Genomic DNA, 24956 nt, shown 5'->3' with positions numbered 1-24956 from the left:
TAAGTTTTCTAGGTTGTTAAAAGTTTTGCTGCAAAGTGTTATAAAAATCACATAAACATGGCTGAGAACTTTGTTAGCGTTCAGATGAATCCTTCTTCAGAGCTTGAGTACATATTCAGTAGCTCTGAAAAAGGATTCGTCCAAAAGCTACCAGAGTCAACAGTCTCGTATGTGTGCCTTTCAATGATTCAGGGTGCTAAACTCCTACCTTACGTTCCTCAGACCATTTCCTGGTCTCATTGTGGTTAATTTCTGTAAGGGATATTCAGAAGGGTTTGGTTTAAACAGCTAAATATTAATTACCTCTGTTAGTTATTAATAAGTCTTGCCTAATATGAAGTTCTACTGGGTCTTTTTCTATTTGATTGATCCACAGGAGTCCAGTAGTTTTACCTTTGTTGGGTAGTTTGAAGAGGTTGTAGGATACTGTATTAATCGTACTGGCTATTAATTTAAAATCCTCACTTTCACACATGTTTAATACTTTCTGAACAAATTGGTAGTTTCAACTTTTTCACACAAATATCCAGAATTATAGCTTGTTTAAATTTCTTTTAGCAACTTTTTCAATCTGGTTTTCTAGTTCGTAGATATATTGGACCATTATTTCCATATTATTAACTGTTGCATTTAAGGCTTCTATAGACACTTTTCAAAGGTGACAACATTATTGTGTATACGCAGAAAGTCTTTCATGGATGATCCAACTGCTTCTTTTCCCACATGGAAATGAAGAGGCTTTCATAGTCATCATTACCAGAAGCCAGATGTAGCCCACTTCATCTCTTTGGAAGAATTCAGCATTTTGGGGATGGTGGAGTGGACTCCTTAACCCGCTCCATCCCTTTCAGCCTTAGATCACAAAAATAGCTTCTTCATTACACAATCTGTTTTAAAATCAGAGGAAAAGAGGAATGGTGCACAGATCATCTGGTGATGACTTGGTAATAAGACAGAACTGATAACACTTGGGTAACCTGACTGTGAAATGAGTGTCAAAAAAATTACAAGATTGCCCACTGTTTCCACAAGGCAGTATGTGTAGCCTATGTATGTTGACTATACAGGGTGGTCCATTGATAGTGACCGGGCCAAATACTCACGAAATAAGCATCAAACTAAAAAACTACAAAGAACGAATCTCGTCTACCTTGAAGGGGGAAACCAGTTGGTGCCATGGTTGGCCTGCTAGATGGCACTGCCATAGGTCAAACGGATATCAACTGCATTTTTTTAAATAAAAACCACCATTTTTTATTACATTTTTGTGTAGTACGTAAAGAAATATGAATGTTTTAGTTGGACCACTTTTTTCGCTTTGTGATAGATGGCACTGTAATAGTCACAGACGTTTAAGTACGTGGTATCGCGTAACATTCCGCCAGTGCAGACGGTATTTGCTTCGTGATACATTACCTGTGTTAAAATGGACCGTTTGCCAACTGCAGAAAAGGTCGATATCGTGTTGCTGTATGGCTATTGTGATTAAAATGCCCAACGGGCGTGTGCTATATATGCTGCTCGGTATCCTGGAAGACATCATCCAAGGGTCCGGACCGTTCGCCGGATAGTTACATTATTTAAGGAAACAGGAAGTGTTCAGCCACATGTGAAACGTCAACCACGACCTGCAACAAATGATGATGCCCAAGTAGGTGTTTTAGCTGCTGTCGCAGCTAATCCGCACATCAGTAGCAGACAAATTGCGCGAGAATCAGGAATTCCAAAAATGTCGGTGTTGATAATGCTACATCAACATCGATTGCACCCGTACCATATTTCTATGCGCCAGGAATTGCATGGCAACGACTTTGAACATTTTCTGCCGCTGGGCACAAGAGAAATTACGAGACGATGACAGATTTTTTGCACACGTTCTATTTAGCAACGAAGCGTCATTCACCACCTACAGTGGTAACATAAACCAGCGTAATATGCACTATTGGGCAACAGAAAATCCACAATGACTGCAACAAGTGGAACATCAGTGACCTTGGCGGGTTAATGTATGTTGCAGCATTATGGGGGGAAGGATAATTGGCCCCCATTTTATCGATGGCAATCTAAATTGTGCAATGTATGCTGATTTCCTACGTAATGTTCTACTGATGTTACTAAAAGATGTTTCACTGCATGACAGAATGACGATGTACTTCCAACATGATGGATGTCCGGCACGTAGCTCGCGTGCAGTTGAAGCGGTATTGAATATCATATTTCATGACAGGTGGATTGGTCGTCGAAGCACCATACCATGGTCCGCATGTTCACTGAATCTGACATCCCCGGATTTCTTTCTGTGAGGAAAGTTCAAGGATATTTGCTATCGTGATCCACCGACAACGCCTGACAACATGCAGCAGCACATTGTCAATTCATGTGCGAACATTACAGAAGGCGAACTACTCGCTGTTGAGAGGAATGTCTTTACACTTATTGCATTGATATGATATTTACAGGTAATCACGCTGTAACAGCATGCGTTCTCAGAAATGATAAGTTCACAAAGGTACATGTATCACATTGGAACAACCGAAATAAAATGTTCAAACATACCTATGTTCTGTATTTAATTTAAAAAAACCTACCTGTTACCAACTGTTCGTCTAAAATTGTGAGCCATATGTTTGTGACTATTACAGCACCATCTATCGCAAAGCGAAAAAAGTGGTCCAACTAAAACATTCATATTTCTTTACGTACTACACGAATATGTAATAAAAAATGGGGGTTCCTATTTTAAAAAAAACGCAGTTGATATCCGTTGATCTATGGCAGCGCCATCTAGCGGGCCAACAATAGCGCCATCTGGTTTCCCTCTTCAAGCTAGACAAGTTTTGTTCTTTGTAGTTTTTTCATTTGACTCTTATCTCGTGATATGTTTGGCCTGGTCATTATCAATGGACTAACCTGTGTAGTGCAGTGTGTCAAGAATTGAACTTGAAAGGATGCCTGGTCCTTCCCAGCCATTATCAAACGTAATGCCTTCTGCAAAATGGTTTTCCTGTAATGTATCTTCAGAACATGGATAATGGCCAAATACAAGGTCTGCAGTGTGCATGTGCAGTTTATGTGGCGATAATTAACTTTGTAATGTGAAAGTCTACCAAGAGGAGAAAATCCCTGTTACCAGGCTCACGCTTTTCCAGTAAGACTATGCAAATGTTTTTCAGAAAGTTATGATGTTATCCATACACTGTAGTTAGTGGACAGTATTTGCACATTTTTAAAACTACAGGGTTTCTTTGATTTGCCAGTTACAAGACACTTCATCTTTTGAGACCTATCAGCATTGGTACTTAATATTACATTGAGGCAAACATTTCGTATTTAGAAAGATTCTGAAGGAAAGCCTGGTTCCATCAGTAATTAGTATGTCCTTCAATTAATATTGTGTTCAAATTCATTTTATCTGCCACTTTGCTATTCACTAAAATTTACTGCATTTACCTTATAGTGTTCACCACATTGTAATCTTCTTAAATGTGTCGACTCACCCATTAGATGCAGGAAGTCCTGAATACTGAGCTTATTTGCCACTTAGAGTGCTTTTTCGCATGACGTACTGCTCTCTGGGATACTGGAAATGTCTGCTGTCGACACCAGTTCTTTCCAAATTTCTCCAGTCCTGCTTATGTCAGAAAACAAGCAGTTTCCTTTAGCGTAGTAACATTTGGTGCTCTCTGTGAGTGAACTGTCAAACTGGGACCCTTGCCACTTGTCGGATACAGAGATCTGCCTGTCTGCTAACAATAGGTGGTTTCGGGCTACCTTTCAATTTTTCTGACTTAACATCACTCGGAAGCTAACCCAGCCATACATGTCTATCGTCAGTACTGCAATGTCGCCCCCAAAAGGATAGTAATGGCCGGAATCTGTCATCTTGCAATACCCCCCCCTCCCCCCCCCCCCCCCAAAAAAAAAAAAAATGATATAGATGTTAACATTGGCAGTGGCAAGATATAGAGCATCAGCTACAGCAATTTTTCTCCGATGCTACTTTTATTGATTCAGAATTAGGAAGCCCAAGCCCCAAGAAAGTTGACAACATACGTTTGTAAACAATATTAGAGGGCCGGAACCACTCTAGTGTAATTTTGTGTTAATTGTACTTTTCTTGCTATTTATTAGTGGTGTTTCACATATTGTAAATGGCAGCTGAACATTATAAAATTGCATTATTGTGAGTAATAGATATTTTTAATGGTAGCTGTAGTTTGGCATTCAAATCAGTTTATTAATATTGAAATATTTTTGTGAATTGCAGAGCATCCGTACAGGGGTATTTGATGTTCTCCCAGCAGGATCACTTGATGGATTAACAGCTGAAGATTTACGTTTGCTGCTTAATGGAGTTGGAGATATAAATGTAGCTGTCCTTATATCATACACAAGTTTCAACGATGAATCTGGAGAATCCAGTGAGAGACTTGTGAAATTTAAGCGTTGGTTGTGGTCGATAGTGGAAAAAATGACTCACATTGAAAGGCAAGACCTGGTAAGACTTTTAAAACTATTACTGGAAATTCGTATGTGTGGTAATAAATCTAGTTTTCATCTATCTGGCCAACTGGTCTTTGGTAGAACTACAGTCTAGCATATTGAAAATAATTTGTTTTAAAATATAATTCAGATTAATAATGGGCTAAAAATGGACTGGGTGGGGTTTTATGAGCACCTTGTGTTATAGCCAGGACTGGTTTTTGTCGGGTGTGGATCATATTTGACCATGTTATTACAAATACGTATAGAGACCGACCCCAAAATGGAATTATAGGCAATTATTGATGGTAGGCAATGAAAACGTTATAACTGCATTTTGTTAAATTTTGGAGGTGAAGAAAAATCGGTTTCTCAAAAGATAATGAAAAGTGATAAAGTTGGTACATGTGTAGCTTTCTAGCAGAAGCCTAGTTATTGACAGATAGAGAAATTCATGCACTTCCAAATCTCTTTGATTATGGAGTTACTGTAATTAAGAGTTTTCAGAGACAGATGGAGGTACGAAGTTTTCGTTGCCTATCATCAATTTAAGCTTAAAATTGTGTATACGGCCTTTTACCTCCCATTGCCAGTCTATGTTCACCCAGTCTACAGCATGTGAATACCCAAATTATGCAATACTATAGTTGAATCCGTGAATGATGGTGGACCACGGAATGGAGAGGCACTGACATGAATTGCACGATTGCCAGTTACAGATGATGGAGCGGTACACGCTTGGAAACTCAGACACTGAACAGTTTCTAAGCTTGTGTTTCAGGAGCAGTGGGCAGTGGAGAAAGTTAATCCCCCACCATCTCATGACTACCATGGTGAGACGTCCGGATCGAAAGGAATGAGAGATGCAATGTTTCCTAGTACAGCAAGTTGCGATTTGTGCTTCATCCGGTGTATCTACATACATGGGAATAAAAACGCTTGTGTCCGATGGCAAAAATAAATTTTACAGATAATAACTTTTATAAAACACCAAAAAACATTGCTGCCATGTGCATCACCAAATTACAGCCAACATAGACACAGTCTGCCAGAAATTACATGTTGCACAATATTCTGAAGGAAATAATTTTAATACCACAAGAATATTGCATGTAATATTGGAAAATTTTGAGACTGTGATAAACTTTTTATGTAGACCAGGTGCATTTTGCGTTATTTTAAAGCACCTTGATCAAAACAAAGTTGACATGTCAGTAAAGTGCAGTGTGCTAAAAAAGAACCTCTTTGTGTGTGTGTGTGTGTGTGTGTGTGTGTGTGTGTCTGTCTGTCTGTCTGTCGTACAGAAACAGCAATTGTTAAAATGTAGGTCAGTCGAGGCAAACGCTGAATATGATCTTAAAGCTATGACAGGTAATCAAATGGCTTGGCAATGTAGAAGCCAAAGTACTGTCCAGTGAAGATGCTTCATAAAGCAAAACACATTTGGTACAAATAAGACTTTTATTGCAGTCACAAAAGACAAAATATGCCACAGTATCACTGATAAAACTGTGGCTTCGGAAGAGAAACTGTAGGAAAACAGGCAACATGAATGTTGTATGTTTGCTTCACCTTTCATTGTTTACAATCGGTGCGACTGTCTTCATCTGCATCATGCGCAGTCGGTGTCATTGTTTGACTCGTCTGGTCTAGAGTGATATTGACGGGATCAAGCACATTATCAGTTAAAATGCAAAGTCACATTCGTGCTGAAGGAGTTATGCTGTCAAGTGATTTGTGCAAAAGTCTTTCTGTGACGGCAGTTTTAAATGTCGTGTTTTGTTGTTGGGCATACTTTTTTACTTGTGCATGTACGAGTTCTATCTGATTGTACTGGCAATGATATGATGGCAGACGCTAAACTGTATGTCCATCTTCCTGTGTAGTACAAGCGATTTCATAGACTTTTACACAAGGCCTGTGAAGCCCTACAAGTTGCAACAATTCACTCAGAGTTTCATTGAAAGTGTGCAGTATCTTTTTACTTGCAAGCTACGGCATGGGAGCTTTGTCAACAACAACTGAGTGATAACTTGCGTTGTCCATAACAATCATCAATTTTGGAGGGAAGTAAGGGAGAAACTATTTTTTAAACCATAATGTAAATGTCTCAGAGTTCATTTCAGAATGATAATCCCCAGAATTGACCTTCTTGCGTGAAACACTTACTTATTTTCTGGTATGAATCTGGAAGCAGAGCTAGCATGAAACAAAATTATTTGTTCCCCTTTACCAACTGGTACTTTAAAGCCACCCGAACCGTCACTGTTTCTAACACGCTTTTTTACTGTGGTTTATCCATGTTCCGTGCAAGTAAGTGATTGCCATATTTTTCTTATTTCAAGAATATGTCTTAAGAACTATGCCTTGAAGCAGCGATATCAGAACTTTCCATTAAAAGTTTGTTTTCTGTCATTTGTGTTTGCATATTTGAACCCAGTGTCTTTCAGTATTCTTCGTATTGAGGTAACACTGCTTTTAAAATAGTGTCACGCATTTTCAATGTAATTTTTTTGACAGTAGCAAATTCACCTACCTTATACATATTGACCATATCTTGTCTTGTAACATTTTGACAAAGATGTCTGAATTGTCTAAATTAGTGACAGGCTTATCATGCCTGTGATGTTTCCATGGCAATCTGAAAACTGGTCTTCCACAGTCTGGACAGATAAATTATCTTCTCTGTCAATCCGCTGAACAGTTCTAAAGTTGATGCCACTCACTTCTACAGTGCATTCTTGAGATATGGTAATGTCTCTGATAGGTCCACCATTTTCTGCTTCCACTTGAAGAAAGCATGTATCCTGGGAATTGTGTGTCTCACTTGTTTATGGAGAACTAGTCACTTACCACCACCATCAGCCATGACAGATATCAAAAAACTGAATAAAAATTCACCAAGTAACTGCCACTACCACATGTAATACTGGCACTGGCCAAGACATTCACAGCAGAGTGCTAGGAAAACTGCTGAACATTCATTGACTGTAGGAGGATGTCATCCCAGGTGCGCAGAACGAACCGAAACTCAACTGCCATCACTCATGGCTCCAACTATAGTTGGAGTTGCATTTAACCTACCAACCATAGTCTGGGACGTCTACAGATTCACTGATGGGGGGGTACAGTCAGTCAGTCTTGCAAAGTGCTTTTGAAAACATTTTCAGAAAACTGTCTTGAGCAGCTAGTTAAGCAACCCTCACACAATGGAAATAACTTAGACCTAAATCAGTCAAGAAGACTAGGAGAGTGTTTCTGTTAAAAAGTGCAGATAAGCAGTTGTTAGCATCTCACTTAGACAGTGAATTGACAAAACTTAGTTTATGTAATATAGACACAGAGTAATTATGCCCAAAGTTTAAACAGATTTGAAATCATAGCAGGAAGAACTTTGTGCTGAGTAAGTGGATTAAGGATAGTAAAGACCCACTGTGATTTAACAATAAAATGCAGAAAATGCTGAGGAAGCAAAGGGTGTTGCACTTGCGGTTCAAAAGAGAATACACAAATAATGGCAGGCAAATGTTAGTAGAAATTCATGCTTCTGACAAAATATCTATCAATGATGCATGCAACTACTAATATCTTACCTTAGCAAAAAGATCTGACAGAAAACACGAGAAAATTCTGGTCCATTTAAAATTGCTAATCGGGTCTAAGGCTTTCATCAAGTCACTCATTGAACAGTCTGGTGTGGCATTTGAAGACAACAAAACAAAAGCCAAACTTTTAAATTCTGCAGTCTCACACAGGAAATTATACAAATATACTATAATTTGACAATTGAACAGACCCCAGTACGGATGACATAGTAAAGAAATGACTGAAAGAGGTGAGAACAAATAAGTCCCCATGTCCAGATGGAATCCTAATTTTGTTTTTCAAAGAGTACTCTGCGGCATTGGTCCCTTACTTAACTTGCACTTAACATGAATCTCTCAACCAGTGCAAAGTCCCAGGTGACTGGAAAAAAAAGGTCTCCTGTATCTAAGTAGGGCAAAAGAAGGGACCTGCAAAATTACAGACCAATCTCCCTAACATCGGGTTTGTGGAGAATCCTTGAACATATTCTCAGTTCAAATATAATAAATTTTCTTGAGACCAAAAAGCTTATGTCCACAAATCAGCATGATTTTGGAAAGCATTGCTCATACAAAATTTGGCTTCCACTTATCTCACGTGTTATATGGCAGAAAGGTAGCAAGAGCTCCAGAAAACATTTGACTTTGTGCCCCACTGCATACTGTTAAAAAAGGTATAAGCATGTAGAACTGGTTCCCGCATATGTGAGTGGCTTGAAGACTTCAAGTATAAGTGATTGTCGAGCATAGATAATGTGTCGTCAGGAGTGCCCCAGGGAAGTATGATTGGACCATTATTATTTTCTACATACATAAATGATTTGCGCAACAGAATGTACAGCAATCTGCTGTTGTTTGCAGATGATGATGTTGTGTATGGGAAGGTATTGAAGTTGAGTGACTGTAGGAAGATACAGGATGACTTAGACAAAATTTCTAGTTGGTATGATGAATGGCAGCTAACTCTGAATGTAGAAAATAGTAAATTAATGCAAGTGAGTAGGAAAAACAAACCCGTAATGTTCGTATACAGCATTAATAGTGTCTTGCTTGACACAGTCATGTGTAAATATCTTGGTTTAGCATTGCAAAGCGATATGAGATGGAATGAGCATGTGAGGATTATGGTAAAGAAGGCAAATTGTTAACTTCTGTTTATTGGGAGAGTTTTGGAAAAATATGATTCATCTGTAAAGGAGACTGCATATTGCAACCTATTCTTGAGTACTGCTCAAGTGTTTGAGATCCATATCAAATCGGTTTAAAGGAAGACATCGACGGAATTCAGGGGCAGGCTGCTAGACTTGAACAACATGCGAACATGGAGATGCTTTGGGAGGGAATCCATGGAGGGAAGACAACATTCCTTTTCAGGAACACTTTTGAGAAAATTTAGAGAACCAGCGTTTGAAGCTAACTGCAGAATGATTCTACTACCGCTAACAAATTTCACATAAGGACCACAAAGATAAATATGAGAAATTATGGTTCATGTGGAGGCATATAGACAGTCATTTCTCCTCGCTCTATTTTTGAGTGGGACAGGAAAGAAAGTGACTAGTAGAGTAGATACACGGGGCAATGCCAAGCCTCATATGGTGGCTTGTGGAGTACAGTGGCTTATGGAGTATGTATGTAGATGTATATGGAGACTGCACAGAGACATGAAATAATCTCTCCTTTTTTTAGCCTGTAATATGACAATATGAGACATTTCATGGCAGATAAAAATATATAATTTTAGGAATCTCTTTTTTTATTATAGTATCAAGTGATTTTTAGGTACAGTAAATATAAAAACTATTTATATTATATTATTGTAGCATGAGTATTATTAAGTGAAATTAAAATTATCACCTTCATCTACAATTATCAATGATGCATGCAACTACTAATATCTTACCTTAGCAAAAAGATCTGACAGAAAACACGAGAAAATTCTGGTCCATTTAAAATTGCTAATCGGGTCTAAGGCTTTCATCAAGTCACTCATTGAACAGTCTGGTGTGGCATTTGAAGACAACAAAACAAAAGCCAAACTTTTAAATTCTGCAGTCTCACACAGGAAATTATACAAATATACTATAATTTGACAATTGAACAGACCCCAGTACGGATGACATAGTAAAGAAATGACTGAAAGAGGTGAGAACAAATAAGTCCCCATGTCCAGATGGAATCCTAATTTTGTTTTTCAAAGAGTACTCTGCGGCATTGGTCCCTTACTTAACTTGCACTTAACATGAATCTCTCAACCAGTGCAAAGTCCCAGGTGACTGGAAAAAAAAGGTCTCCTGTATCTAAGTAGGGCAAAAGAAGGGACCTGCAAAATTACAGACCAATCTCCCTAACATCGGGTTTGTGGAGAATCCTTGAACATATTCTCAGTTCAAATATAATAAATTTTCTTGAGACCAAAAAGCTTATGTCCACAAATCAGCATGATTTTGGAAAGCATTGCTCATACAAAATTTGGCTTCCACTTATCTCACGTGTTATATGGCAGAAAGGTAGCAAGAGCTCCAGAAAACATTTGACTTTGTGCCCCACTGCATACTGTTAAAAAAGGTATAAGCATGTAGAACTGGTTCCCGCATATGTGAGTGGCTTGAAGACTTCAAGTATAAGTGATTGTCGAGCATAGATAATGTGTCGTCAGGAGTGCCCCAGGGAAGTATGATTGGACCATTATTATTTTCTACATACATAAATGATTTGCGCAACAGAATGTACAGCAATCTGCTGTTGTTTGCAGATGATGATGTTGTGTATGGGAAGGTATTGAAGTTGAGTGACTGTAGGAAGATACAGGATGACTTAGACAAAATTTCTAGTTGGTATGATGAATGGCAGCTAACTCTGAATGTAGAAAATAGTAAATTAATGCAAGTGAGTAGGAAAAACAAACCCGTAATGTTCGTATACAGCATTAATAGTGTCTTGCTTGACACAGTCATGTGTAAATATCTTGGTTTAGCATTGCAAAGCGATATGAGATGGAATGAGCATGTGAGGATTATGGTAAAGAAGGCAAATTGTTAACTTCTGTTTATTGGGAGAGTTTTGGAAAAATATGATTCATCTGTAAAGGAGACTGCATATTGCAACCTATTCTTGAGTACTGCTCAAGTGTTTGAGATCCATATCAAATCGGTTTAAAGGAAGACATCGACGGAATTCAGGGGCAGGCTGCTAGACTTGAACAACATGCGAACATGGAGATGCTTTGGGAGGGAATCCATGGAGGGAAGACAACATTCCTTTTCAGGAACACTTTTGAGAAAATTTAGAGAACCAGCGTTTGAAGCTAACTGCAGAATGATTCTACTACCGCTAACAAATTTCACATAAGGACCACAAAGATAAATATGAGAAATTATGGTTCATGTGGAGGCATATAGACAGTCATTTCTCCTCGCTCTATTTTTGAGTGGGACAGGAAAGAAAGTGACTAGTAGAGTAGATACACGGGGCAATGCCAAGCCTCATATGGTGGCTTGTGGAGTACAGTGGCTTATGGAGTATGTATGTAGATGTATATGGAGACTGCACAGAGACATGAAATAATCTCTCCTTTTTTTAGCCTGTAATATGACAATATGAGACATTTCATGGCAGATAAAAATATATAATTTTAGGAATCTCTTTTTTTATTATAGTATCAAGTGATTTTTAGGTACAGTAAATATAAAAACTATTTATATTATATTATTGTAGCATGAGTATTATTAAGTGAAATTAAAATTATCACCTTCATCTACAATTATGGAAATCGTAGATTGCTACTCACAGAGAAGATGATACGGTGAGTTGCAGACAGGCACAACAAAAAGACTGTTGTGCACCAAGCTTCCAGCCAATGCCTTTTTAACAAAAGAAAGGAAGACAGATGCACATTCACACAATCAAGAACACTTCACACACACACACACACAAACTTCTGTCTCCAGCTTCTCTAGCCAAACTGCAACATCTGCAACAAAAGCAGCAATTAGGAGTTGGACAGCAAAGGGAGAGGTATAGCAGAGCACAGGTGGGGGGGAGAGGAGAACGTTGTCTGGTGGAGTGTGCAGGTAGCAGGAAAAGGTTGCCAGGGGCAGCATCGGGATGCTGTGGGAGAGGGTGGGGGCGACTGGAAGCAGGGAGGGGAAAAGACTGGTGAATGTGTTGGCTGAGGCCAAGCACAATGTGGGTGAGGGGGTGTGTCCTGGGAGGAAGTTACTGGATAGAGGGGTGGTACCTGTTAGGCAGAGGGTGCTGAGACAGGAAGTTATAGCTGGAGACCAGTAATGTTGAGGGCGTAGAAATGGTTTTAATGGTAGCTTCCATCTGCACAGTTCAGAATAGCTATTGGTGGACAGGAGGAGTCAGATATCCTGGATAATGAAGCAGTCCCTTTATATCCTAGAACCCTACCCATCACTGTTGATGCTAATCCCTATATACCACAGTTCGGTGGACAGCTGGTTGGTAGTCATACCAATATAAAAAGCATAGTTGGTATGTGACATGCCCACTACAGTGGCTGGAGATAGTGGTCATGATTGTGTGAGGTGTGCCTACTTGTGTGAATGTATGTGTTTTCCTTTCTTTTCTGGAGATGGCTTTGGCCAAAAGCTTCGTAAATAACAGTCTTTTTTTTGTGCCTGTCCACAACTCAATGTGTCAACTTTACAGTGTGTAGCAGTCTATCCTTTTCTTAATTGTTGATGTTCCATAGCTTGCTTTCATATTCTTCAGCTATTCGGCGTACTGTAGCCCGTGGGAACAATTGATTTGTTCATTCGTTCATTTGTTTCTTTCTTCCATCTCCTCGCCACACCATCCCCGATAACTTCTTCAGCTTTTTCACTGAAATTCTTTCTTTTCCCTTCTGACCAGGTGTTCTTAACTGTTGTACAGTCTTTTTCCCAGAACCCCTTGAAGTTATTAATCTTTGTTTGAAATACTTGTTTATTTGTAGTTACTACCAAATAAAATTTATTCATGGTTACATCTTCATATTTTGATATAATCTGTATACATTATTATTATTATTATTATTATTATTATTATTATTATTATAAATATATAATTTTATTTCCACATACCATGTTTTGGTTGCTTGTAACTTGATGATTGAAAATTTTATGTTTTGACCTGCCATCACACATTTTTGTCAAGTGCACATAGATCTTGTATCTTCTCGTGCAAACCATGTGCCACTCTGATTTTGTTCTTCATCCTTGTCCCTTCCTTTCCTTTTCTGGTTTTAAGTATATGTGAATGTTACATGGTTACATGGCTTTGTTGGTTGGGAAACCTCGAAGGGTACACTCAGCCACCTAACTGGAAAGGGTTTTCTTCCTCCACATGTAATTTAGAGTCTGAATGTTATGTGTTAACTGTATGTGTTGTGTGTAAGTGACTTTTTCGATGTGTGTTCAGCATCATGTCATGATTGTGTTGTCTGATGGTGAAAGAAAAGAAAGCTGGTGTCAATTCAATGTGCTCCTCTCAGATAGCATCACAGGGATCTACAAGCTTAAAAGCCCCCATCCAGTAGGCCAATCATAATCAGTACAGTCACATGCCGTCACTCCATGAGAAACTGTGGGGAGGTTTCGAATTTAATACATGACAGTGGTGCAGAATGTGATGATCAGGAACTTTATGCCCCCATCTCTCCTTCTGTTGCCGACCAAATAATGGTGGTGAAGATTGCTTCCACTGCCAAGATTAGAACAATGTACATCAGTCAAGTGCCACCATATTGGCATCCTTGGCTAAGGAGGCAGGTTTTTGGTCATAAAATCTTCCTAAAGTTCTTTCTTTCTTGTGTAGTTCCACTTTTTTCTATTTCTTTTTCAGTGTCAGATTTTCTGAACTGTAAAATACTTCTTTCTTCGCTACTGTGATGTAATTCGTAAACTTCTTTACAAGAAACTGTGTACTTTTTCTGTACATACTAAATCAGCCTTTTTACTTTTTATCAAGTCAGAATGGTTGTGTCCATTCTCCTGGATTTTAACTTTATCTGGTCTCTTTGATCTTTTCATACTTCACTTTCCGACTGTTTATTTTGTTCCTATTCTAGGTATTCTTGTCATCTCATATGATATACAGACTTTTGTTCTTTCTTCAGTCAGTTTTTTAAAATAATTTTCATATCACTTTTTTTCCCTAATAATGCATAATCATTTGTGACTGCTGTGTTCTCTACCTGTAGGCCACGTATTCTTGAGCCTCTATTCCCATATTTATTGCATTCTACCACATTCTCATCCTTCTTTATAGGATGTGGTTAAACATTCTTGATGGTTCTGAAATTTCCATATCAAACTTTGTAGATTGTCTTATAATGTATCTTGTCTTTTACCAGACATTAAAGAATGAATCAGTGCTGTTTCTTTGCTGCCTAACTTCCAATTTCCTGGTTTTCATCAAATATTCCATCTTCCCTTAGAGCTTTATTGTTTTTGTTTAAAACAATAGGAAACTCTAGTTTTTTATTTCTTTGATAATGATTTTTGTTCCTGTAAGATTTGGCCCTCTTGAACTGTGTTAGATGGTGCCACTTACGTAGACTAATCCCCAGGCAATCACAAGTATACTCCGAGCAACTAGCACCATCATACTGCATCTTGTGAAGATTTAGCTCACCTACGCAAATTTATACTTTGAGAGGGGTACATCTTAAATCAGTTTTATATATTTGTGCCTTAAAGCAGTCAACAAGCCTTGTACTATTATGCAATTCACTGTAGCCTGCAGTGCCACCAATTACAATTACTTTATTCGTAGCATTATGAGATACACCTTAGACATTCATTTGCTACAAACTATGATCTCTGTGCTATTATGTTCCCAACATACATTACAGTTACTGTTATTAAAATAAAGTATGTTTTAAATGTCCCACAACCATGGTGTATTGTAAAAAGGGAAGATTGAATTATCACCAAAATAGAAATTTTTGCTCTATTTACACCAAACTAATTTCAGTTGTAGCATCTAATTATTTTATTTACAACATTACAAATTACAGTGTGTGGCATCTGACAGACTATCATTCCACTTCATTAATTACAGTAAAACCAAAAGGCACAATTACTGGAGAGATGTTAAAAAAATAAGGATATGATGACTAATCTCCAGCTGTTCAGCTGGGCATCAGATTGCCAAGGTGGCGTCTTGTCTGAAAAATCAAAAAAATTCCGCGGACGTCATGTATCATGCTATGAGACCAGGAAACTGCTGTGTTCAATTACTTTATTATTATGTTGTTGTTGTTGTTGTTGTTGTGGTCTTCAGTCCTGAGACTGGTTTGATGCAGCTCTCCGTGCTACTCTATCCTGTGCAAGCTTCTTCATCTCCCAGTACCTACTGCAACCTACATCCTTCTGAATCTGCTTAGTGTATTGATCTCTTGGTCTCCCTCTACGATTTTTACCCTCCACGCTGCCCTCCAATACTAAATTTGTGATCCCTTGATGCCTCAAAACATGTCCTACCAACCGATCCCTTCTTCTAGTCAAGTTGTGCCACAAACTTCTCTTCTCCCCAATCCTATTCAATACCTCCTCATTAGTTACGTGATCTACCCACCTTATCTTCAGCATTCTTCTGTAGCACCACATTTCGAAAGCTTCTATTCTCTTCTTGTCAAAATTGGTTATCGTCCATTTTTCACTTCCATACATGGCTACACTCCATACAAATACTTTCAGAAACGACTTCCTGACACTTAAATCTATACTCGATGTTAACAAATTTCTCTTCTTCAGAAACGATTTCCTTGCCATTGCCAGTCTACATTTTATATCCTCTCTACTTCGACCATCATCAGTTATTTTACTCCCTAAATAGCAAAACTCCTTTACTACTTTAAGTGTCTCATTTCCTAATCTAATCCCCTCAGCATCGCCTGATTTAATTTGACTACATTCCATTATCCTCGTTTTGCTTTTGTTGATGTTCATCTTATATCCTCCTTTCAAGACACTGTCCATTCCGTTCAACTGCTCTTCCAAGTCCTTTGCTGTCTCTGACAGAATTACAATGTCATCGGCGAACCTCAAAGTTTTTATTTCTTCTCCATGAATTTTAATACCTACTCCGAATTTTTCTTTTGTTTCCTTTACTGCTTGCTCAATATACAGATTGAATAACATCGGGGAAAGGCTACAACCCTGTCTCACTCCTTTCCCAACCACAGCTTCCCTTTCATGCCCCTCGACTCTTATAACTGCCATCTGGTTTCTGTACAAATTGTAAATAGCCTTTCGCTCCCTGTATTTTACCCCTGCCACCTTCAGAATTTGAAAGAGAGTATTCCAGTTAACGTTGTCAAAAGCTTTTTCTAAGTCTACAAATGCTAGAAACGTAGGTTTGCCTTTTCTTAATCTTTCTTCTAAGATAAGTCGTAAGGTTAGTATTGCCTCACGTGTTCCAACATTTCTACGGAATCCAAACTGATCTTCCCCGAGGTCCGCTTCTACCAGTTTTTCCATTCGTCTATAAAGAATTCGCGTTAGTATTTTGCAGCTGTGACTTATTAAACTGATAGTTCGGTAATTTTCACATCTGTCAACACCTGCTTTCTTTGGTATTGGAATTATTATATTCTTCTTGAAGTCTGTGGGTATTTCGCCTGTCTCATACATCTTGCTCACCAGATGGTAGAGTTTTGTCATGACTGGCTCTCTCAAGGCCATCAGTAGTTCTAATGGAATGTTGTCTACTCCCGGGGCCTTGTTTCGACTCAGGTCTTTCAGTGCTCTGTCAAACTCTTCACGCAGTATCTTATCTCCCATTTCATCTTCATCTACATCCTCTTCCATTTCAATAATATTGTCCTCAAGTACATCGCCCTTGTATAAACCCTCTATATACTCCTTCCACCTTTCTGCCTTCCCTTCTTTGCTTGGAACTGGGTTGCCATCTGAGCTCTTGATATTCATACAAGTGGTTTTCTTCTCTCCAAAGGTCTCTTTAATTTTCCTGTAGGCAGTATCTATCTTACCCCTAGTGAGACAAGCCTCTACATCCTTACATTTGTCCTCTAGCCATCCCTGCTTAGCCATTTTGCACTTTCTGTCGATCTCATTTTTGAGACGTTTGTGTTCCCTTTTGCCTGCTTCATTTACTGCATTTTTATATTTTCTCCTTTCATCAATTAAATTCAATATTTCTTCTGTTACCCAAGGATTTCTATTAGCCCTCGTCTTTTTACCTACTTGATCCTCTGCTGCCTTCACTACTTCATCCCTCAGAGCTACCCATTCTTCTTCTACTGTATTTCTTTCCCCCATTCCTGTCAATTGTTCCCTTATGCTCTCCCTGAAACTCTCTACAACCTCTGGTTCTTTCAGTTTATCCAGGTCCCATCTCCTTAAATTCCCACCTTTTTGTATTTTCTTCTGTTTCAATCTGCAGTTCATAACCAATAGATTGTGGTCAGAATCCACATCTGCCCCTGGAAATGTCTTACAATTTAAAACCTGGTTCCTAAGTCTCTGTCTTACCATTATATAATCTATCTGATACCTATTAGTATCTCCAGGATTCTTCCAGGTATACAACCTTCTTTTATGATTCTTGAACCAAGTGTTAGCTATGATTAAGTTATGCTCTGTGCAAAATTCTACAAGGCGGCTTCCTCTTTCATTTCTTCCCCCCAATCCATATTCACCTACTATGTTTCCTTCTCTCCCTTTTCCTACTGACGAATTCCAGTCACCCGTGACTATTAAATTTTCGTCTCCCTTCACTACTGAATAATTTCTTTTACCTCGTCATACATTTCATCAATTTCTTCATCATCTGCAGAGCTAGTTGGCATATAAACTTGTACTACTGTAGTAGGCATGGGCTTTGTGTCTATCTTGGCCACAATAATGCGTTCACTATGCTGTTTGTAGTAGCTAACCCGCACTCCTATTTTTTTATTCATTATTAAACCTACTCCTGCATTACCCCTATTTGATTTTGTATTTATAACCCTGTAATCACCTGACCAAAAGTCTTGTTCCTCCTGCCACCGAACTTCACTAATTCCCACTATATCTAACTTTAACCTATCCATTTCCCTTTTTAAATTTTCTAACCTACCTGCCTGATTAAGGGATCTGACATTCCACGCTCCGATCCGTAGAATGCCAGTTTTCTTTCTCCTGATAACGACGTCCTCTTGAGTAGTCCCCGCCCGGAGATCCGAATGGGGGACTATTTTACCTCCGGAATATTTTACCCAAGAGGACGCCATCATCATTTAACCATACAGTAAAGCTGCATGCCCTCGGGAAAAATTACGGCTGTAGTTTCCCCTTGCTTTCAGCCGTTCGCAGTACCAGCACAGCAAGGCCGTTTTGGTTAATGTTACAAGGCCAGATCAGTCAATCATCCAGACTGTTGCCCCTGCAACTACTGAAAAGGCTGCTGCCCCTCTTCAGGAACCACATGTTTGTCTGGCCTCTCAACAGATACCCCTCCGTTGTGGTTGCACCTACGGTACGGCCATCTGTATCGCTGAGGCACGCAAGCCTCCCCACCAACGGCAAGGTCCATGGTTCATTATAGTAGACCTATTTTGGCATGATTGCCACTTTCATGTTATATCATGTGGTTTTGATATCCATACGACATCGATATCTCAGTTGCTGACACTACCATACAGGTTTGCTCCTTTGATGTTGGTGGAGCTATAGCAGGTGTTAAACTTTAGCTGGAGCAGTTATTTCTGAACTTGGCAAATTATGAAAGTTCATGTAATAATGATGTTCACTTGGCAGCTGTACTACCAGGGTAATTGAATTTACTGGAAAAGTCAGGTAATTCCGAGAGACTAGAAATTTTAACTGTTTGAAGACAGGAAGATATGTTCTGACTCATTAAAATGATGAGATTCTGTTTAGGAATTAATTTGTTATTGAGTTGTTTTAAAAAATGGGAAGAAGAGCATTGAATTGTTGTAATGTTTGTTGCTCGATCACAGCTACCTACGACCTTGGAAATCTTTGCGAAAAGAAAAAAACAGTCTGTTACAAAAGGCTTTATTGCTAACAGTGCATTTCACATGGCTGGTGTTATCTCCAGATATCTAAAAGTGATAACAAAAACGCTTTTGTTACATGAACGTACATGAAACTATCTGGCACCAACAGCCACCGAGATTGATCTAATGTTCAGAAGGTATAAAAAATATTGTACGTGCCTTAAAACTGCGAGAGATTCATTAGTCATATAATGGGAAGCCTCAGCAACATAAGGTTAAAACAAAATACACAGTCATAAAGTTTGAACCATAAGAAAGGAGTAACATAGTTTTAAAATTGTAAAAAACTTTATTGAGCTCAGTTCTACTCTTGCAATTGAACTGAGGTAATGTAGACATTTAGTTTTCTCAGTAACTGTTAAAATTTTATGATGAGTGAGAAGTGGGTTACAGTGTGAGATTTGTCAAAGTCTTTTCATTGGGGAAGAATGCGGTGGGGAAGCCAGTGGGCATTCTAGCGAGATCCTCTCCTGGAAATGCAGAAATAAGTTGATAGAAGAGCAGACGCATAAGATATGTGCCCTTCAGGTCCATTTACAAGACTCAGATGCAGTTACAAGATGCAAAGGAGGAACAAGATAGGTTGAGGAGGATGAATGTTGCTGCAGAATCCGAACTGGCGGTTGGTAAGAAGGCAGCTAGGAGGAGATATTCAGGCAGTTGTACTCTGCGTATAACCAGTAGATGTGACAAACTGTCAAGAGTTTAGTGGATAGGAGCCTCTTGCAGCTGTAGGTGTAGGAAACATGCAGCAGTTCTCAGCAGTTAGGGAACCTAAGTCAGTTGCAAACTGTAACAGAAAGAAGGTGGTTCTGCTGCCAGGTAGTTCGCATGGCAGAGGTGTGGGCCAGCAGTTGCAGGAAGTGTTAGGGAGTGAGTACCAGGTCACCAGCACTGTGAAGCCTAGTGCGGGGTTGGCTGAGGTGACTGTTAACATAGAGGAGTTATGTAGGAATTTTACGAAAGAGGTAGGGATTGTAGGTGGAGGATAGGGATGGGGAGTATGATGTAGGTGGTGACATGGTGAAGATAGCCACTCAAACTGGGGGCACTAATATGCACTTTGTGTAGCTGTTTCAGTGTCATGATCAGCCTCATCTTAATGCATCTGTTAGAGGTGTTACATGGGGCTGGAGAAGGTACTGATGATGGAGGGCACGGCTCACTTTGCAGTGGTGCCAGTTGAGTCTGCCAGTAGATCGGATTTCACTAGGCATGGCCTGCATCTCCATAGGTATGGGAAGGGGAGGCTGACAAAGCTTATAGATGACAGTGCATTGGGCGGTGGTGGGATCACTCCTGTAGTAGTTGATGTTAGAGCTGCACTTTTTAAAAAAAATTGAAGTCAGTTAATATGTATCCCCGCTTAAAGAAAGTCTCTCTAACAAAGAAATAACCTTCAGAGGAAGTCAGGTATTCAAGTAGGGAAGGAATTAGCATATTTCATCAAAATATAAGAGGTATTAGTGATAAAGTTAGTGAACTGCTTGTAGATGTTGACTCTGATATTATTGGTATATCGGAGCATCCGTTAAATATTTTAACAATTCAGAGGCTTCCTTTACCAGGAGACAAATTAGCTGGCTGTTTTTCAAGAAGTTTTTTGCGGTGTGGGGGAGTGGCTATGTATGTATATAAAAAAATAAATAATAAAAAAAAAGCAGCATTCCATTTGAGTCCGTAGATGTTCACAGCACTGAACTGAACAGGGGCAGTGGAATTTAGTGAAACTAAACTTCTAATTGTTGCTGTTTATAGGTCCCCTAACTCTGACTTAAGAGCATTTCTGCTCAAGCTAGATAGGGTTCTGGTTCACTTTATTAGTTTTTATTATAGTACCAAAAATTAGTTATAATTAGTGACTTCAGTATTAATTTTGTATGTGATTGTGCAACAAAAAGGATGCTGGAAAATCTGCTAAATTAATATGATCTGATGCAGACACTTTTTTTTTTTTTTCAACCAGGGTGCAGGGCAACTGTAGCACAGCTATAGACAATATTTTTATTCATTTTTTCATTAGTAGAGGGGCATTCTGTTAGTAAAAGGGTGAATGGCCTTTGTACAAAAGCTAATCCAACAGCAATGGAGTGTTTTTTAGACCTCGTTAAGGAGCAAGAGTTGCAGGATATTTATAGTGGCGATAACACAGATGACAAACATAATGCTTTCCATAACACATTTCTCGTGCTCTTTGAAAGTTGCTTTCCCTTTGAATGTTCTAAACAGGGTAGTAGCAATAAAAGGCAACCTGAATGGCTGACTAGTGGGATAAGAATTATCATGTAGAAACAAAGTGGGAATTATATCAGAAATGTTAGAAGTAGCCACAATCAAGCTACAGTAGCCCATTACAAACGGTATTGTAAGGTGCCTAAAAATGTTATTAGGAAGGCAAACAGTATGTAGCAGTACGCAGATAGAATAGCTAATTCACAGGATAAAATTAAAATCATATGGTCAGTTGTGAAGGAAGTGTGTGGTCAGCAGCACAAACTCAAACGATATAAAGTCATTTTGTAGTAAAAATATTACTGTTATTAGGTCAGACATATGCATAGTATTTAACAATCAGTTTCTGAGTGTTGCTGGTGAGTTAAATAAAAACTTAGTTTCTACAGGGAATCGTGTAACACTCCTGGAAAATGAGAAACAGAAGAAAGTAAATAACTGGAAATAAGAAATTTGGGGGGGGAGGGGGGGGGGTCGAATAATGAGCCTGTAGAGGAAGGTAAATAAAATAAAAATTAGAATGTATGCAAAGCCACAGTAATTAGAGAAATAAATGCAGCCAGGAATTTTGAATAACTGCTCATTTCTTGTCTATACATTCATTATTTCACTACCACCAGCCCCATCCCCATATTCTTTATTTCTTTCCATTCCATATTTGTTATATGTGATGTAGTTGTGAATTCTACATTCATGGAACAGGAACAGTGTCATGTATCAACAGAAATGTTTTGTATAGATTTCAAATGTTCAGGATGTAGTTCTGTTTACTAATGTCAATCCACAATAGTGTTTTGCCAACTTTCACATATTTTTATGCTTCAATAATGATCATGACTCGTCATTGCTGTCAAAAGCTGTTGATGTTACATTCTACCGAAAATAATATGGCACAGTGTGGTGACAAACAGCAGTAACAAAGGAATTTACAAGGTGGCAGAACCTTATAACTAATGAGTTGTTGATAAAACTGGATAGCTTAGCTGAGCTCGGAATAATCACTAATATGTGGCACAGAACCTGAAAAAATTTCGTTTGCACCCATGGAAACTAGTAAAGTAAAACTTGCCCTCACACACAGCTAAAACTGATCCAGAGAAATTCAGAATTTCAACCTGGAAATCTAGGAGAAATCTTTTGATGACACAGTCGTGTGTTATATTAGTGTCCCGTTTTGCCAAGCTGAATTGGAACACCATTGATTATCAACTCAAGTCAGTTGGTATATGACTGAAGGAGCTGTCAAAGGTGCTTGCTATTTTCGTCTGCTGTTTTTAAGGTGCTTCCTCAGATCCACATAATAAAACAATCCATACTTCTTTATCGTGGAAGTTACTATGTATGTCGTGTGCTATGTCATACAAAAGTTTCTTTTTTACTGTTTTATGGTGAACTATATTTGAAACCAGTTCAGCATAAATAACAAAATAAATTTAATTCTGACAAAAAATGCAAGATGTTTTTAAAATGTTGAAAGTTTGTAATGATGTTTCATGTTCTTCCTCTGCCCCCCCCCCCCTCTCTCTCTCTCCCCCCCCCCCCTCTCTCTCTCTCCCCCCCCCCTCTCTCTCTCTCCCCCCCCCCTCCCCCCTCCCTCCCTCCCTCCCTCTCCACACACATTGAGTTTACATGTGTTTTGTGGTTACTTTTATAATAAATTTGTCTACATAGTTTTTTCAGTAACAGTACTAAAGTTTATTTCATTCTTTATTCTTTTATGCCATACCATTTGTACAGGTTTATTTCTGGACGGGATCTCCAGCATTACCAGCGAGTGAAGACGGATTTCAGCCTATGCCAAGTGTAACTATTCGTCCAGCTGATGATTCTCACTTGCCTACAGCCAACACATGTATATCTCGGTTGTATATTCCATTATATAGCAGTCGTGCCGTTCTGCGACACAAACTACTCCTCGCTATTAAAACAAAAAACTTTGGGTTTGTGTGAATGTAAGAAGAGATAATTATTTGATTTTGTATGACATGAACACAAACTTTAAAAATATCTGTAAACGAGTTAGCAACTTATAATTACAGTAGTTGTTGCAAGTGGAAAGCTGTGAGGTGATATGACAAACATGTTAGTGAATGTATTTTTTGGAGAAGAAAGGACATCTCATTAGTATGAATCAACTACTTATGTGGAGGAAAGTATAGGTTGATATCCTCTTTGGGAGCAAAACCGGCTCCTTCAAATCATTGCTGCAGTCAGTATTTTGTGAGAGAAGATTGTGTGTGTGTGTGTGTGTGTGTGTGTGTGTGTGTGTGTGTGTGTGTGTGTGTGTGTGTCAGTCACAGGAGAAGAATAATTTAGTCTTGTAATTATAATTGAAATGCAGTATACAGTTTGAGATACTACATGCAGAACTAGCATACATTGATTTTATTGAAAGCATTATTTATGAATTTTGTTTTGTCTATGAAATTATATGTGTGCTTCGTGATAGTGACCAAACTAGAATCTTTTAACTACCTAATATTAAGGTATTTGACATTAGTATTTCAATTTGCAAATATTTACATACATTACTGCTAAGCTATGATTATTCTGCAGCTGGAATTCCAGATAATTTTGTAATTCGCCCGTTCTTTCTTCTGAGAAGGAAATTGCAAAATTATTTATTTGACAAGCAGTAATAGTTATGTTAAATGTTAATATCATTTTCAGCATTAATTTAAGTTGCTTTGAAATTATTTTATTGTTTTGTTTCACTCTGACAAAATTTATATATTCACAATGCCCATCTGAAAACAGTGGTATGAAATTGTGTATGAGCCAAGTGGCAGATATTTCAGCAGGTTTTGAATGTCACTTGTCACCCATAGAGAATACATTTTCAACACGTATTGCATCTGAATGTATAATCAGTTTTGCACAATGAAGGGCAGTAAGTTATAACCATACATGTAAATGGCTAAGCTTAAAAGCATTAATTAGCATGTATAGGGCATATCTTATTTCTCAGTGACATTTTCGTACAGTTAATATATTGAAATAACAAATCTGCTTCTTGTTAGAACATTCTAAAAATACCAAGGACATTAATTTTTCTACTGCAACAACCATAATTTTTGTTGAAATAGATTTTTTACTATCTGTATCATTATTTGTGAGCAAAATTGAAGATGTAGACATCGTTCAGTTGATTATGATTTTCTCATTTTGTCATGATGTTCACCAAAAATGCATAAATACTGAATGTTTTCTTCATACCAAGTGTAATTCTTTCAGATTCAGATACCAATAAAGTTTGTGGAAATGTAGCTGTCATTGTCACTTCCATTTGTGTATTCTTTCCTGATTGTGTTGATTACTATCTTGTAAATGTAATCAGTTCAGATGTATCATAGCATCTGTGACATATTTTAATTTGTTGCTGTTGAAGTGACTAATAGGAGGAGGAAAACAGCTTACAGATAGTGAGACAGGTGCCTCTCTGTGGAAGATTTACTGGAGAACCGTTTTCTGTGACAGTGAATGCTGTGCCAGAATAGTAGATCCAGAAAAAATCAAAGTGATAGGGTTTGTAACTGATAGGTAGCAAGCAGATACTTTCATAAAACAGCTAGAGATGTTTTAACGAAGTTACACACTGTGGAGAACTGTTATGTGTGGCATTG

At 38.4% G+C, this 24956-nt stretch overlaps 1 protein-coding gene across 1 annotated transcript in view; it reads left to right on the top strand.

Annotated features, from left to right (window-relative positions):
* The window catches only part of LOC126237499 (E3 ubiquitin-protein ligase UBR5), a 370559-nt gene extending 345974 nt beyond the window's left edge, over positions 1-24585 (top strand). The window contains exons 45-46 of the mRNA XM_049947657.1: positions 4268-4498; positions 23071-24585. Of these exons, the coding sequence (XP_049803614.1) occupies positions 4268-4498; positions 23071-23283 (444 nt within the window). The 3' untranslated portion in view covers positions 23284-24585. The remainder of the gene's footprint in view (positions 1-4267; positions 4499-23070) is intronic.
* Positions 24586-24956: the final 371 nt, after the last annotated feature.

Source organism: Schistocerca nitens, chromosome 2 (genome assembly GCF_023898315.1).
Source record: "Schistocerca nitens isolate TAMUIC-IGC-003100 chromosome 2, iqSchNite1.1, whole genome shotgun sequence".
Taxonomy (NCBI): domain Eukaryota; kingdom Metazoa; phylum Arthropoda; class Insecta; order Orthoptera; family Acrididae; genus Schistocerca; species Schistocerca nitens.
Note: the sequence above shows the minus strand (reverse complement) of the source record. Positions and strands in the feature narration are given on the sequence as shown.